The sequence below is a fragment of the Narcine bancroftii genome, assembly GCF_036971445.1.
Source record: "Narcine bancroftii isolate sNarBan1 chromosome 12 unlocalized genomic scaffold, sNarBan1.hap1 SUPER_12_unloc_2, whole genome shotgun sequence".
Taxonomy (NCBI): Eukaryota; Metazoa; Chordata; class Chondrichthyes; order Torpediniformes; family Narcinidae; genus Narcine; species Narcine bancroftii.
In genome coordinates, this window is record NW_027211808.1 from 35,701 (window position 1) to 53,054 (window position 17,354).

Below are 17,354 nucleotides of genomic sequence, written 5' to 3' on the forward strand. Positions count from 1 at the left end.
CCGACACAAACCTTGGAAACCCCTGTGAACACCAAGGCATTCCCCGATTATCTCCTGTAACCCTGTAGATGGGTGAAGTACAAAATAATAGATTTGGATCTTATGGTCTACTTTTTCCAGGCATGTGAGAGAGTTCCCTCACATACTTGAAACATGCCTTGTTAATATTGGGACAGCTATGGGAAGTTCCAATGTTTGTTACTTAGGTTTCCCAGCCTATTAGTCTTGCAGATGCATCTTACCTTTTCCAGTTTTGGTTCAATGGTCACCACACCATCCTCCTCTCCACCTATGTTGTTAATAGGCTATTCAGTGATGGTCATGCATTGAACTCGAGTACTGCAAGTATTCTGGTCTCATTGGCGAAGGACTGGCTGTGGTGTTGTAGATGGGAATCACGGATTGGTTCCAGAGATGAGGGGTTGAGCCTGTGGGAAGAAATCTGGGACTGAACTCAGTGATGTTTGTAAGTATGAGGGGTCTTACAGAGGCACATACAATGATGGAACAGATTGCCAGTACGAGGAGCAGATCAATTGGGTGAGGGGCCAACACTTGGCCGTTTCTGATGTTTATAGGATACACTTTAAATAGTGTTCTATTCACCCCCAAGTGTTCTCATGTGCAATGAAAGACAGCTCACATTGTATTACATATTGTAAATTGTTGTTGATATAGACAAGAACAGCAGGTTACAGTTCTGTAGAAAAAAAGGAAGGTCTTTCTCTGGAGGTTCCCATAATAATACTCATCTCACTAACAAATAAAAAAAAATTTGGACACATGCACACTGAGTGCGTGCATGTAAGATAAAGAGAGAAAGATTGACCAGTAACTGTACAATAGAGGGCCGCTCCTGTCTATCTGCTTGTGGGACAAGACAGGGAAAGATGAACATATGGTCTGTTCTGACCCCAGGCAAATGTGGAGGCGTGAATAAAGGGGAGAGGAGTGTTTAAGTCCCTTGCAGGGAAGGGGTGGAGGGAAAGTGAGGAGGGTAAAGGTTATGTCCCCATTGCCCTCCAATAGGTTTGGAAGGGGGGTCACGCTCCCTCGATGGGAGTTGGTCCCTATCCCTCTCTGGGAATGTGAGGGGAATGGGACCCATCCCTTTCTGGGCTAGGGGAGTGGGTCGCTGTCCCTCTCTGAGAAAGGGGAATGGGTCCCCGTCCCTCTCTAGGGGTGGGACGTGGGTCCCCATCCCTCTTCAAGGGAGGGAAATGGTTCCTGTCCATTTCAGGGCGAGAGATGGGTAAGGGATTAGACCCCAACCTCTTCTGGGGGATGGGAGGGATGGGTCCCTGTCCATCTCCATGGGAGGGGAGATAAGGGGAAGGGCTCCTAGTCCTCTCCTGGGATACGAAGGGGTCCTAGTCCCTGTCCTGGTGAGGAGGGGTCCTCGTCCCTTTCTGGGGAGGGGAAGTGATTGGATCCCCATCCCTCTCCATGGGAGGGGTCCCCATCACTCTCACGGAGGGTAGGGCATCCCTGTCTCTCGCCAGGGAAGGGGGGGTCTCCATCCCTCTCCAGGGCACGTGGGACAGGGGGTCCCTGTCCCTCTCTGTGGGAGGGGTGTGGATCTCTGTCCCCCACTAGGGGAGAGGAGGGGAGGGGAGGGGAGAGGGACTCTGTCCCTCTCTGGGGGACCCTTCTTCCTGCACCTAGCTGGCTCCCTGCTGCTCCCGCCTCTCCTCGTCCTCGGCAGGATAGGCGTGCCATGTCAACCGTTCCTCGTAGAAGGCAATGACGATCTGTGGGCACCTGACGTTGGCCTCCTTCGCCAGAACCAAATCAGCCTCGTCTGATTCCTTCCTGTAGAAAGGGAGGAGGGGGACCAAGTCCCAAAGAGTCAAGTGACACCTTTCTGATGCATATTCTTCCTGCCCTGCATTTCCCTCACACCCCTCCTTCTCATTTACCACTCCCTCACAGCCCCTCTCCCCGCCTCCTCAGCATCATTTCTCTTCAATATCCTACCCCCTCAAACCAACCCTACCACATACCCCTCCCTCCTCCCCACCACTTCCTCCTCAGTATTTCCTGGGCCCCTCCCTTTCCCCACCCCTTCTTCCTTCCCACCAATCCTCTCTTCTCCGTCGCCCCTCACCATTTCATCAGGAACATCAGCTCTCCACAGGAATCGGTGGCACCAATAATCTTTTCAGGCTCCAGTCCCCGGTCAAATCCCCGCACACTTTCTTCCTCCTGGTTTAAATGAGTGATGGTGAGAGAGCAGGAAAGTCAGGGGTGCCCACCTTTAATCCCCCCACACATGACAAGTCAGGGCAGTGGGGAAGGAGTCTGCAAATTAGCCTCCTCCTCATAAGCCTGCAGCCCCATTCTGGCCACTCTGCTTCCCCTTTCCCACCATTCTCTCCTGCACATTGTGTTTGATGTGAAGATTTAGAGTTCTAGGCAGAATTGGCATTCAGAGGTGCTTCAATACAAGCCAGGCCGCCCTCACCTCCTTTTTCCTCTTGGCTTTGGACTCCTCGTTGCCGTTGACAATGGAGGACTTCCGCTTGATGCTCTCAGACTTGTCCTTGGAGCTGGCTCCATTTTCCTGATCCTTGTAGTTTTTCAGGAATTCTCCAATCAGTTCAGGGCAGTCCAGGTTCTTCTCCGGCTCCCACGTGTTTTCAGCCCTGCCAGATGAGAGGGATACGGACATTAATGGGGCATAGGAGGGGAGGAGTTGGGGGAGTAAAGGGTTACATGCATCAATGAAGCAAGGGCTGGTAAAGAGCAGCATGAGTGGGAATTGGGTGGGGGGCAATTAGGGGGATACGGAAATGATCTGACTATCAAGGCTGGGGTGGTAGAAAATATGTTTTTTTTAGTATATGGGAGGAATGAAGGGGTGAAGACAATGCAGGAAAAGGGGTGTGCGAGAATCAGTGCACCAAAGGTTGGGGTGGAAAGTAATGGAGGTTGTAACAGGTAGGGTGGACAGTATGGGCAGGGTAGATAGTGCAGGGGGTAGAAAGGGAGGGGGTGGAGAATGCGTTGGATAGAAAGAGGGTAGGGTGGATGGTACTAGGGTAAAATGTGAGGTGGGGTGGACATGGCAGGGAGGGTTTAAGAAGGGATTGGGTGGAAAGTGCTTGGGGAAGAAATGGGGAGGGGTGTACAGTGATGAAGTAAAACTGGGTTGCATGGACAAATCTGGGCATAGCAAGTGATGGGGTGGATATTGCTGGGGGCAGAAGGGGGATTGACTGCTGGTGATACAAAGGGGGAGCAGTGGACAATGTGGGGCTAGAAAGCAAGTGAACAGTGTTTGTTGAAAGTGGGTAATCTGGACAATACAGGTGGTTATAAAGGGGTGATGTAGAAGGTTCAGTGGGTAGAGAGTGTGGCTACACAACGATGGAGAAGAAAGGCATTGGGGTTGACAGTGCTGGGGGTAGAGGGGGGTGGAGTGAACAGTACTGAGGGTAGAAAAGGGTTTGGATAGGAATTGCAGGATTAGAAAGTTGGTAGGGTGGACAGCGAGGAGGTAGAAACAGTGCTGAGAGTAGAAAGGGGGTGTGGTGGACAGTGCTGGGGGTAGGACAGATAGTTTGGGGATAAAAAAAAGAGTAGAGTGGATGGTGCAGGGTTGTAGAAAGGGGGACAGGGTGGCCTGTGCAGGGGGTAGAGTGCACAGTGCTGGGGGTAAATGCAGTAGGGTGTACGGTGTAGAGAAGTAGAAAAAGGATAGGTGCAGTGGGGTAGAAAGGGAGTAGTTGAGTGGAGAGAGCAGTGGGTAGAGAGGGGGTGGCATGGACAGTATAAGTGGAAGAAAGCGGGTGAGGTGGACAATGTTCGGGTAGAAGGGGTGAGGTGGATAGTGTTTGGGGTAGAAAGGTCATGGTGTAAAAAGTAAGGTGGGGTGGACAGGGCTGGGGTGGTTAGAAAGGGATAGGGTGGAAAGTGCTGTGGAAGAAAGGGGAAGGGGTGGACAGTGATGGGGTAAAAGTGGGAGGACAGGACAAAGCTTGGAGTAGGAAGGGGTTTGGGTGGACACTACTGAAGGTTGAAAAGGGGAGATGTGATCAGTGTTAGGGTTGAAAAGCAGTGGGGTGGACAGTCCTAGGGGTACAAATGGGGTGGAGTGGACAGTGCTTGGTGTAGAAAGGTGGTAGACCTTTAGTAAGTGGCTTGGGTGGACAGGAGGGGGGATAGAAAGGGGGTGGGGAGGCTATTGGCGGGTTAGAATGGGGGTGAGGTGCACAGTGCTCAGGGCAGAAATGGGATGGGTTGGACAATGCTGTGTATAATAAGGGGGTGAGGTCGACAGTGCAGGGGGTAGGAAGGGAGTGGAAGGCGGTGCTGGGGTAGAAAGGGGGTGGGTTGGGCAGTGATGGGAGTAAAGGGGATGGGGTGGACAGTTCTGGGGGTACAAGAGGGTGGAATGGACAATACTGGGGTAGAAGCATGTGGTGAGAACAGTGCAGGGTGTAGAAAGGGAGTGGGGTGGGCAATGCGAGGGCGGGAGAAAGGGGGTGGGATGGACGGAACAGCCTGTAAAAAGGGGATGGAGTAGACAGGACTGGGAGAAGAAAGGGGGTGGAGTGAACAGTGTTGGGTGGGGTAAAGGGGATAGGGCGGACGGTATAGGGGTTGAAAGGGGGTAGGGTGGATGGTGCAGTGGGTAAAAAGGTGGTAGAGTGGACTTTCGGATGGTAGAAAAGGGGTATCGTGGACAATGAAGGTGGTAGGTAGGGGGTAGGTGGCATGTGCAGGTGGTAGAAAGGGTGTAGGGTGGTCTGAGCATGTTTAGAAAGGGGGTGCGGGGATCAGAGATGGGCATTGAAAGTGGGTGTGGTGGACAGTGTGGGGGTAGAAATGGTGAGTGGTGGACAGTGTGGGGGTAGAAATGGTGAGTGGTGGGCAATGCAGGGGGTAGAGAGGTGAATGGGTGGACATTGCAAGAGGGTAGAAAGGGGATGTGGTGGACAGCAATGCAGTTTAAAGGGGTGGGTTGGACAATGCTGGGATAGAAAGGGAGTGGTATAGACATTGCTCTGGGTAGAAAGAGAGTGGAAATTGCTGGGGCTAGAAAGGGGTTGGGGTGGACTGAGCTGGGTGAGGAAAGGGGAGGGTGGACTGGGAAGTGATAGTACGGTGGTAGATTGGACAATCCTGAGGGTAGTATGAAGACAGTGCAGGGGGTAGAAAGGTAGTAGAGTGGATGGTGCTTCCATAAAAAGTGAGGTGGGATGGGGTCAGGGGTTAAAAGGGATGGGGTGGAAGGTGGTTGGGATGGACTGAGCTGGGTGTAGAAAGGGGGCGTATGACTAGGATGGTAATAGAAATGCAATGGATTGTGCATTTATGAGGGTAGAAAGGGAGTGGAGAGGACAGTGCAGAGGGTAGGAAGGGAGAGGGTGGGCAGTGCTGGGAGTAGAAAGGGAGTGGGGTGGACAGTACAAGGAAGAGAAATGGGATGGGGTGGATAGTGCGGGTAGTAGAAAGGGGGTGGACTGCTGAGGGTATAAAGAGCGTAGGGTGGACAGAGATGGTGGATGAAAGTGGGGTGTGGTAGAGAATGCAGTGGGTTGTAAGTGGTTGGGGTGGATAATACGGGGGTAGAAATGGGGCTGGGTGGACAGTGCAGGGGGTAGAAAAGGGGAGGGATGGAGAGTGCGTTGGGTAGAAAGGGAGTGGGGTGGACGGTGCTGTATTAAAAAGTGAGGTGGGGTGGAGAGGCCAGGGGTTTAGGAAGGTGTGGGGTAGAAGGTTCTGGGGTAGAAAGGTGGAGGGGTGGAGAGTGATTGGGTTAAAAGTGAGTGGAGTGGACAAAGCAGGGCATAGCAAAGGAAAGGGGAAAACCTTGTAGAATTAAACAAATTAAAAGACTTTGAAATTTGACCATTAGTCAATACGCTTCCGGTGCGTCCTGCTCAATAAGCTTTAATGTTGGGATTCAACATTATCGGATAAATGTTTTTGCTGTGAGAAGGAAATGGGAACAACATTACATGCAACTTGGGCATGTACGAAAGTAAATACGTTTTGGGAAGAATTAAATCAGATACTAAATAAAATGACAAAAAATAACATACTGAAAAACCCAGAATTATTTCTTTTAAGTAACATAAAAAGTAGAGAATAAGGTCTCAAATTGGATAAAGTACAAAAAAAAAATCATTATGATAGCCTTAGCAATAGCAAAAAAATGTATAATGTCACCTTGGAAAATGGAAGAGAGCCTGAGAATACAACAATGGTACATGGAAATAAATAAATGTATTCCATTGGAAAAAATAACATATAATTTAAAAAAATAAAGTCACAATGTTTGAACAAATTTGGGAACCATACATGGAACATATTAGACAGAGCTTGCCTATGACCTCCACCCCCTAAAATGAAAATGAAAATTATAAGAAGGCAAAATGACTAGATTCAGTGAGTAATAAATAGATGATGCATTTTTCTTGTTTATTTTCCTTTGTGTGAAAATATTGTTTTAGGGTTTTATTGTATTGTATATGTTGAATATTTATGGGTTTTGGAGGGCGGTGGGTAGAGGGGAGGGCAGGAAAGGGGAAAAAAAGTGGAGAAAAGACCACTGTGTAAATTTAATGAGAAAAATTTGTACATATTTTGGTTGATATGGTTCATAGTGTGAAAAATAAAAAAAAAAGAAATGGAACAAATTGATTTATTTTAATCTAGTTTTAATTTACCACTGCTGAATGAGGTTGATGTGAGAAATTTAGAAACTTTTTTTTTACTGATTTAGAATTGAAAGAAGCTTTGCAATCAATGCCTAATGGGAAATCTCCTGGAGAGGACGGATTTACGGTAGAGTTTTATAAATAATTTAATGATCTGTCATTTCTGTTATAAAAAGACGTTTTGAAACAAGCAACTGAAACTGGTGTATTTCCAGAATATTTCTCATGAGCTTTGATTACAGTTATACCTAAAAAAGATAGAGAACCTTAAAAGTGTCATCTTATAGACCAATATCATTGCTAAATGTGGATTATAAATTAGTGGTGAAAGTTTTAGCTAATAGGTTAGCAAATTATTTGCCAAAACTGGTGCACCTCAATCAAGTAGGTTTTGTTAAAGGTAGATATTCAGCAGATAATATAGTTAAGTTGATTTTATTAAACAATGTTGCAAAACAACAAAATAATTAACCAATGATTGTATCTTTGGATGCTGAGAAGGCATTTGATCAAAGTTTTTGTTTAAAGTATTGGAAAATTTAATTTTGGTCCATTTTTTTTAGAGGCTGAGTAAAGGCTTATTGAGCAGGACCCACCGCAAGCGTATTGACTAATGGTCAAATTTCAAAGTCTTTTAATTTGTTTTGTTCTACAAGGTTTTCCACTCTCACCTGCTTTGTTTGCTTTAGTGATAGAATCTTTAGGTTAGGCTTTTTGATAAGACTTTAGTATTAGGGGAATTAAAGTGAAAGAAAGTTAATATAAAATGATTCTGTTTCCAGATGATGTTTTGATATATTTAACCAATCCAAAAATTTCATTAAAGTAATTACAAGAATTGTTGAATAATTGTCAGGATATAAAGTTAATTGGGAAAAGAGTGAGATTTTATCAATAGCTGAAGAAGATTATAAGGATTGTAAACAAATTACTAAATTTAAATTGTCAACTAAAATCAAATATTTAGGGGTAGTTGTAAATAAAAATGATCATGAATTATATAATTTGAATTATGTACCTTTATTAAATAAGGTTAAAAAATATTTAGATGTGTTAAGATTTACCATTGACTTTAATGAGAAGAATGAATTGTATAAAGATTAATATTTATTGAGTACAATATATTTTTCAATCTATTACGTATGTAGCTCCAAAAATTTTTTAAAGGCAATAAATAAAGTTATTAGATTATTTTTATGGAAAGGTAAATTATGAAGGGTTTCTTTACAAAAATTAACTTGGCGTTATGAGTTAGGTGGTTTGCAATTACCAAGTTTTTATAATTATTAAGAGGCAGCTCAGTTGAAGTTTAGTTATAGGTTATTTGAAACCGATCAATCCCCTAAGGTGGGCAAAGATTTTATTTATAAATGGAACTCTATATTGTTACAAGACTTTAAATGACCTGTTTTACAACATATAATGAATATTTGGCATAATCGAGATTTAATTATAGGCTCCAAAAGGATAGTTTCTATAAAATCACTATATCAAAATAAATTAATTCCTTTTTTCATTATATAATCCATATTTGAAAGATTAGAAAATTAAAGGAATAGTTAATGTTTTGAGGCAGCGAGCTTTTGTTCATTTAAAAGATTACAGGAAAGATATGGTATTGAATCAAAATCATTGTTTGTTTATTATCAGCTTTGAGATTTTTTAAAGAATAATTATGGCAAGGAAATAATTTTACCAGATCAAACAAAATTTTAATTATTAATTCCTGCAAAAGGTTTTATTTCAGATATGTAAAAGTTGCTTCAGGAGAAAATGGAAAAACTAAATATATAAAGTTAAAGAGAAATAGGAAAATTATTTAAATATTGATTTGGCATGGGAAAAATGATCAAAAATGTGCCTTGATAGTGTTATCAAATTAATTAATTAATGTGAGATATAGTATGGTTAATTACAATTTTTTACATCAATTATATTTAACTCCTGAGAACTTTAAAATATATGGATTTAGTTTAACAGATGTATGTTTTAGATTTAGAGACCAGAATGGGTATTTTTGTACATTCAGTTTGGTCCTATAAGAAATTTAAGTATTTTTGGGAGGAAGTTATAACATTTTTGAGAGATTTGTTCAAAATGGATATTCGATTGGATTCTAAGTTGGGCTTATTGGGTTTTGTTAATGTTCCATTTGTACATTCACAAATGTCTAAACCGTATTTAGCCTTTTTAAGATTAGGACCAGCAGTAGCAAGAAAATGTATAACTGTTACATTAAAATTGCGTATATGGCATAATGAATTGTATTCTTGTTTATATTGAGAAAAAAAATAACATATAATGTTAGAAATAATTATTCTTTTTGTATTGATATATGAGGTTTATATTTGAAATACGTCCATAGAAATTAAATAAATTTTGTAAATTTAGCACACAAATCAGGGATTATTAAATATCTTTTTACAAGGTTCCGGGGGGAAGATTGTTTTTTTTTGTGTTAGGAAGGGGGAAGGGGAAGTAGTTTAGTTTTTTTTAAAATATATATGTATTTGAATTTTTCAATAGAGCGAAAATATTAAATAAAATTATTTTTAAAAAATTAAAAAAGAAAGGGGGTTGGTTGGTGCATGATGTAGAAAGGGGTAGGGTGGAAGGTACTGGGAGTAATAAAGGGTGGGGTGGACAGTGCTGAGGGTGTGGTGTGGACAGTGCTGAGAGTAGAAAGGGTGTGGTGTGAACAGTGCTGGGAGTAGAAAGGGGGAGTGGTAGTCATTGCAATGGGTAGAAAAGGGGTAGGGTGGATAGTGAGGGATGTAAAAAGGGGGTGCGGTGGACAGTGGGGGTGGAAGAAAGAGGTTGGGGTGGAAAATGCTGAGGGTACAAGGGGTGGAGTGAACCCTACTGGGGTACAAAAGGGGTGGAGTGGACCCTGCTGGGGTAGAAAAGGGATGGCGTGATCAGAGGAGGGTGTAGAAAGGAGGTGTGGTGATCAGTGGTGGGGGTACAAATGGGCTGGGGTGCAGAGGATAGAAAGAGTGTGTTGTGGACTAGGCTGTGTAGAAAGGTGGTGGATTGGACAGTGATGAGGGTTAAAAAGGGGGTGGAGTGGACAGTGCAGGGGAAGAAAGGTAGCGGGGTGGATGGTGATTGGGTAAAAGGTGAGGTAGGGTTGACAGGGCAGGGGTTAGAAAGGGATGAGCTGGATGGTGCAGGGGGTAGAAAGGGGGAGGGATGTACAGAAATGGTAAAAGTGGGTGAATGGACAAAGCTGGGCGTAGCAGGGAGGTGGGGTGGACACTTCTGGGGGTTGAAAGAAGATGTGGACAGTGTTAGGGTTGAAAAGGGGTGGGGTGGACAGTCCTAGGAGTACAAATGATGTGTAGGGAAAATGCTGAGGGTAGGAAGGGAATGGAGGGGCAGTGAGGGGGTAGAAAGGTGGTGGATTGAACAGTGTTGAGAGTAGAAAGGGGATGGAGTGGACAGTGCAGAGGTAAAAAGTGAGGTGGGGTGGACAAAGCAGTGGGGTTAGAAAGGGATGGGGTGGAAGATGCGGGGAGTAGAAAGGGGGATGGGTGGACAAAATCTGGATGTAGCAAGGGGGTGTGTGGACATCGCTGGAGGTTGGAAGGGGAGATGTGGACAGTATTGGGGTTGAAAAGGGGTGGGGTAGATGGTGCTAGCAGTACAAATAGGGTGGTGAGCACAGTGCTGATTGTAGGAAGGGAGTGGGGGGGACCGTTGCAGGGGTAGAAAGGGGTGGAGTGGACAGTGCTGGGAGTAGAAAGTAAGTGGACTTTAGAGGTTATAGAGAGGTGGACAATGAGGGAATATATAGTGGAGGGAACAGGGTGTAGAAAGGAGATGAGGTGGACAGTGAGGCAGGTAGATAGTTGTGAGGTGGATGGGGCAGGGGGTAGAAAGATGATGTGGATGAAGGGGGGCTAGAAAGGAGATGAGGTGACCAGTGTGGGGATGGAAACAGTGGATGAACAGTGCTGGAGGTACAAAAGTAGGGTGAACAGGATATAGGAAAGAACAGAACAGGGTGTAGATAGGGAGTGGGGTGAACAGTGCAAGGGCAGTAGAAATTGGGTTGGATGAACAGTACTGGGCTAGAAAGGGGGTGGGATAGAAGTGTTGAGGTAGAAAAAGGGTGGGGTGGACAGAGCTGGGAAAGCAAGTGGTGGAGTGGCAATGCAGCAGGTAGAGAGGGGGTGAGGTTGACAGTGCAAGGGGGGTTAGAAAATTATGGGGTAGACAGTGCTAGGATACATATGGTATGGAGTAGACTCTGTTGGGGATTCAAAGGGAGAGTGCTGGGGGTACAAAGTTGGTGGGGTGGATAATGTGTGTGGTAGAAAGAGGGTGAGTTGGAGAGTGATGGGTGTTATTAGGGGGTGGTGTGGACGGTGAAGAGGGTAGAAAGTGGGTGGGGTGGACAGTGTTGGGGGGGTAGAAATGGGGTGGATTGGACAATGCTGTGGATTGAAAGGGCATGTGGTGGTTATTGCAGTGAGTAGGAAGGGAGAGGTTGATGTTGGGGGTTATAAAGAGGGTGGGTTGGGCAGTGCTTGGAGTAGAAAGTGGGGGAGAGTTGCATGGTATAGAAAGGGAGTAGTGAAGGGGACAGTGGGAGGACAGTAGAAAGGGGGTGGGGTTGACGGTGCTGGGTGGAGAAAGGAGGTGGGTGGAGAAATACAGGGATAGAATGGGGGTGTGGTGGTCAGTGCTGGGTTAGAAAGGGTGTGAGATTTACCATTGCAGGATTTAGAAAGGGGGTGGGGTGGCAGTGCAGGGTTGGAAAGGGGGTGGGGGGACTGGGCGGGGGATTTAGAAAGGGATGGGAAAGACAGTGCTGGGAGTGCTGGGGGTAGAAAGGGGTGGGATGGACTGTGCTGGGGATTCAAAGATGTTGGGTTGGACAGTGCTGGAGTGGAAAGGGAGCAGGGCTGTCAGAGCAGGGTGTAGAAAGGGAATGGTATAGGGTGGGGTGCACAGCTCGAATGTTGAAAGGGGTTGGGGTGGATTGCGTTGGGGTTGAAAGGTGGTGGATTGGATGGTGCTGAGGGTAGAAAGGGGGTGGAGTGGACAGTGCAGGGGCATAGAAAGGTAATGTGGTGGACAGGATGGGGAGTTAGAAAGGGATGGTGTGTAAGGGTCTTGGTTAGAAAGGGAGAGGAATGTAGGTTAAAAGTGGGTAGATTCGTCAAAACTGGGCATAGTAAGGGGGTGGGGTGGACAAGGGTTGAAAGGGGGAGATGTGGACAGTTTTGAGGTTGGAAAGGAGTGTGGGAAACGGTCCTAGGGGTAGAGATTGGGTGAAATGGACAATGCTGGGGGTAGGAAGAGAGTGGGGGGCATGGTGCTGAGGTAGAGAGGGTGTGAATGGGCAATGCTGAGAATCTGGGTAGAAGGTACAGGTTGGAGAGATGGGTAAGGTGGACAATGAGGGAGGTAGATAGTGGTGGGGTGGACAGTAGAAAGGGTAGAAAGGGGGTAGGGTACAGAAAGCGGAAGCAGTTGGGGGAGGGTAGAATGGGGGTGGGATGGACAGCATGCAGAGTAGAAATGCTGTGGGAAGAAAAGGGGTGGTGGAGTAGTGCTGGGGTAGAAAGAGGGAGGGTTGGGCAGTTATGGGAGTAGAATGTGGGTGGGGTGGACAGTGCTGGAGGTAAAAAAGTGGGGTGGACAGTTCTGGGGTAGATGGGTATGGGGATGACAGAGCAGGGTGTAGAAAGGGGAGTGGGGTGGATGGAGCTGGGGGGAGAAAGAGGGTGGGGTGGAGTGATGTGGTAAAAGAGGGTGGACTGGAATAAGCTAGGTATAGTAAAGGGGTGGGTTGGGCATTGCTGGTGAGAATGGAAAGGGTTAACAGCTAGTGATAGTGTAGCTAGGTTTTGGAGCATTCTAGTAAGGCATGCATGGCAATTCAAAAGGACCAATTAGCACCACAACCAATTGTAGGAATTTACTCTGAATCAATCAAACAAGCAGGGCTGATAAGAGGCTGTCAATCATCTGTATCAATGGAATTTTTACTTAGTAGAAATTGCATTGGATAAAATGTATTGTGTGAACTTTTGATTGCACCAAAGGAAAAGCTCTGAAACACATGTTTAGTTTTTTCCACCAGCTTTCACAGAGAGCATCTCTGTGAAAATCCAAGCAGATAACTCACAATTCTGCAGATTAAAGGAAGGCTGACAAGACGAAAGTTTCGGTAATATCATTTCATAGAGTCCACTAAAGAACAGGAATCCACACTGGGGGTTGAAAGAGGGAGATGTGGACAGTGTAGGGGTTGAAAAGAGATGGGGTGGATGGTCCTAAGGATACAAATTGTGTAGAGTGGACAGCGCTAGGAGTAGGAAGGGAGTGGGGGAATATGTTGAGGGGGGTTGGGAAGAGCTGGGAGTAGAATATGGGTGGACGGTACACGATGTAGAGAGGGGATGGCGTGGACAATGAAGGGGTAGATGGTGGTGGGGTGGATGGTGCAGGGGTTAGAAAGGGAGTGGTGTGGATATAGCAGGAAATCAAAAGGGTATGGGGTGGATGGTGTGGAGGGTAGAAAGTGGGTGGGGTGCAGTGCAGGAAAGAAATTAGTTGGGGTGTACAGGCTGGGGTTAGAAAGGGAGTGAGTTGGACAGTGCTCAGGTAGAAAGGGGGTGGACTGGACAGTGCGAGAAGGGTAAGAGTGAGTGGGGTAGACATTGTGTGAAGGGGAGAAAGGAGGTGGGGTGGACAGCATGGGGGTTTAAAGGGGGGTGGACAGAGCTGAGGGTCTAAAGGGGTGGATGGTTCTGGGAATAGGAGTGGGGTAAACAGTGTTGGGTGCAGAAAGAGGATAGCTGGACTAGGCTGGGGTAGAAAGTATGAAGTGGATAGTGCACGGGGCTAGAAAGGTAGTAGGTTTATGGTACTGGGATAGAAAGGGTGAGGGGTGGTCAGTGATGGGGAAAAGTGGGGAGACTGGACAAAGCTGGGTGTAGCAAGGGGGTGGAGTGGGCATTGCTGAAAGAGGGGAGGCAGACAGTGTTGGGGTTGAAAAGAGGTGGGGTGGATGGTCATAGGGGTAAAAATGGGGTGTAGTGGACATGCTAGAGGAACAAGAGTTGGGTAGACAGTTCTGGGATAGAAGGATGTGGAGAAGACTGGAGGGGTATGGACCGGGTGCTGGTCAGTGGAACTAGGAGGGTGGGGATTTATTACGGCATGGACTAGTGGGGCCGAACTGGCCTGTTCTGTGCTGTAAGTGGTTATATGGTTAATATGGTTATAAGACTGAGCATGGTATAGAAAGGGAGTGGAGTGGATAGTGCGAGGGTGGTAGAAAGGGGGTGGGATGGACAGTGCTGGGATGAGAAAGAGGTGGGGTGAACAGTGTTAGGTAGTAAGCAGGTGGAGTGGATGGTACAGAGGCTAGAAAGGGAGTGGGTGAACAATGCTGCTGGTAGAAAAAGGGTGGGGTGGACTGGGTCAGGGTTAGAAAGGGAGAGAGTTGGACATTGCTGTGAATAGAAAAGGGTGGACAGTGCAAGGGCGGTAGAAAGGGGGTGGGGTGAACAGAGCTGGGGGTAGAAGGGGTGGAGTGGCAGTACTGGGGTAGAAAGGCGATCGGATGGTCAGAGCAAGCCTTAGAAAGAGATTGGGGTGATCAGTGTGAGAATGGTAGGAAAGGGGGTGGGGAGGAAGGTTTGGGGGTTATTAAGGGGTGGGGTGGACATTGTTGGGGATAGAAAGTGAGTTGGGTGGACAATGCTGGGAGTAAAACGGCATTGTATAGAAAGGGGTAGGGTAGATGTTGCAGTGGGGTAGAAAGAGGGTAGAGTGAACTGAATTGATAGTAGAGAGGCGGTGGATTGGACAGTGCTGGAGGTAGAAAGGTAATGGGGTAAAAAGTGAGGTGGGGTGGAGAGGGAGAGGGTGTTAGAAAGAGGTGGTGAAAGATGCTGAGGGTAGATAGCGGGATGGTTGGACAGTGATGGGCAGAGCACTGGGATGGGATGGACATTACTGGGGGTTGAAAGAGGGAGGTGTAAACAATTTTGGGGTTAAAAAATGGTGGGGTGAATGGTCCCAGGGGTATAAATGGCATGGAGTGGACAAAGTTGGGCGTAAAATGGCGGGTGGAGACTACAAAGTGTAGGGAGGGTATGGGGTGGACAATGACGGGGAAGTAGATAGTGGTTGGGTGCATGATGCAGAGGATAAAAAGGGGTTAGGGTAGACAGAAGGTGGTATAGAACGGGGTGGGGTGGCCAGTGGTGTGGGTAGAAAGAAGGTGGGAATGTATGGTGAAAGTGGTAGGAGCGAGTGCAGGGGGAAGAAAGGGATAGGTTGGGCAGTGCTGAAGATAGAAAGCGAGTGGGTTGGGCAGTGATGGGGTTAGAAAGTGAGTTGCGTGGACAGTGCTGGGGTTGAAAGGGGGTGGGGTGGACAGGGCTGGAGGTACAAAAGTGGGTGGGATGGTCAGTGCTGTTATAGATGGTTGTGGGAAAGATAGAGCAGGATGTAGAAAGGAGTGGGGTGGACAGTGGTGGGGATTGAAAGGTAGTGGAGAGGATGTTGCAGGGGCAGGATAGAATGGGGGTGGGGTAGACAACATGGCGGGTAGAAATGCAGTGGGTTGAACAATGCTGTTGGTTGAAAGGGTTGGAGTGAACAGTGCAGGGTGTAGGAAGGGATGGGGATACGCTACAAAGGTTAGAAAAGGGTTGGGTTGGCAGTATTGTGTAAAAAGTGGGTGGTCGATACAGGGCCTAGAGATGGGATGAGGTGGACAATGAGGATAGAAAGTGCAGGGTGGATGTTGCAGGGGGTAGATTGGGGGTGGGATGCAGGGGGATAAAAAAGGGTTGAGATGTCAAGTGGTGGGAGGTTATAACGGGTGTGGGGTGGACAAGGCACGGGATAGAAATAGGGTGGGTTGGACAATGGTGTTGGTAAAAAGGATTCTAGTGAATAGAGCTGGATGTACAAAGGGTCTGGGGGTAGAATGAGGTGGGTTGGGCAGTGTTGGGAGTAGAAAGGGTGTGGGGATGACAGAGCAAGTTGTAAAAAGAAAGTGGGGTGGACAGTGCTGGCATAGAAGGATGTGGCTAGGACAGACCAGGGTGTAGAAAAGGAGTGGGGTCGACAGTGTGGAGGATGGAAAGGGGGTGGGGAGGACAGAAAGGAGAGTAGAAAGGGATATATTGGCCATGCAGAGGGTAGAAAGGAGGTGGGAGTGAGAAGGGTAGGAAGGGGTGGGGTAGACTGTATGGGCGTTGATACAGAGGGTAGAAAGGAGGTGGGAGTGAGAAGGGTAGGAAGGGGTGGGGTAGACTGTATGGGCGTTGATACGGTGTGGGGCAGACAGTGCTGGGGTTAGAAGGAGTGAAGTGCACAGAGGTGGAATGGGGTGGTCAGTGCAGGGTGTAGAAAGGGTGTGAGGTGGACAGTGTGAGAGGGGTGGGAAAGGGGTGGGGTGGTCATAGGTGAGGTTAGAAGGGGTGGATTGACAGTGCTGGGGTAGAAAGGGGTTCTGGTGGTCAGAGTTGGCTTTAGAAAGAGATTGGGGTGAAAAGTGTGAGAAGGATAGGAAGGGGGTGGGGTATATGGTATGTGGGTTGAAAGCAGATGGGTAGACAGTGCTGAAGATAGAAAGCGAGTGGGTTGGGCAGTGATGGGGTTAGAAAGTGAGTTGCGTGGACAGTGCTGGGGTTGAAAGGGGGTGGGGTGGACTGGGTTAATAATAGAAAGGCAGTGGATTGGACAGTGCTAGTGTACAAAGTGAGGTGGGGTGAACAGGGCGGGGGTGTTAGAAAGTTGTGGTGGAAGGTGCTGGGGGTAGATAGCAGGATGGTTGGACAGTGATGAGGTAAAAGTGGGGGGGCATCAAAGCTGGGCAGAGCAAGAGTGTGGGGTAGACATTACTTGAAGTTGAAAGGGGGAGGTGTAAATTTGGGGTTGAAAAAGGATGGAGTGGATGGTCCTAGGGGTACACATGTGGTGAAATGGACAGAGCTAGGGATAAAAATGCAGAAATGTGGACGGTACAAAGTGTAGGGAGAGGGTGGGGTGGACAATGATGGGGGAGGGTAGATAGTGGTGAGGTGGATGATGCAGGGGAAAGGGGTTGGGATGGAGAGGATTGGATAAAAAGGGGCTGGGGTGGCTAGTGACAGAATGGGGGTTGGGTGGACAGTGCGCAAAATAGAAATGGGGTGAGTAGGACAGTGTGCAAGGTAGAAATGGAGTGCGCAAGGTAGAAATTGGGTGGATTGGACAATGCTGTGGATATAAAGAGGGTAGTATGTATTGTGCAGGGGGTAGAAGTGAGTGGGGGGCGACGATGCTGGAGAAGAAAGAGGGTAAATGTGGGTGGAGTGGACAGTGATGGTGTAGATGGTTGTGGGAAGGATAGAACAGGATGTAGAAAGGGAGTGGGGTGGACTTAGCGAAGGCAGTAGAAAGGGAATGGGGAGGACGGTGGAGGGGTTAGAAAAGGGATGAAGTGGCAGTGCTGGGAGTAGAAAGTGGGTGGACGGTACAGGGTGTAAAGGGGGGATGAGCTGGACAATGAGGGGGTTAGATAGTGGTGGGGTAGAGGTTTCAGGGGTTAGATAGTTGCGATGGAGGGGAGGATAGAAAGGGGCAGGATGGCCAGTGGCACAAGGGTAGAATGGGTGGAGTGGACAGTGAATGGGATAGGTTACACAATGTTGGTAAAAAGAGTTGGAG

At 47.3% G+C, this 17,354-nt stretch overlaps 1 protein-coding gene across 4 annotated transcripts in view; it reads right to left on the minus strand.

Moving 5' to 3' along the window:
- Positions 1-644: 644 nt before the first annotated feature.
- LOC138750141 (chromobox protein homolog 5-like) overlaps positions 645-17,354 on the minus strand; it is a 42,662-nt gene continuing 25,952 nt past the window's right edge. For all 4 annotated transcript variants that reach the window (XM_069912279.1, XM_069912280.1, XM_069912281.1 and 1 more), the window contains 3 exons: positions 2,465-2,645; positions 2,108-2,205; positions 645-1,812 (listed from right to left, as the gene is read on the minus strand). In XM_069912279.1, coding sequence (XP_069768380.1) covers positions 1,662-1,812; positions 2,108-2,205; positions 2,465-2,645 — 430 coding nt within the window. In that variant the 3' untranslated portion in view covers positions 645-1,661. The remainder of the gene's footprint in view (positions 1,813-2,107; positions 2,206-2,464; positions 2,646-17,354) is intronic.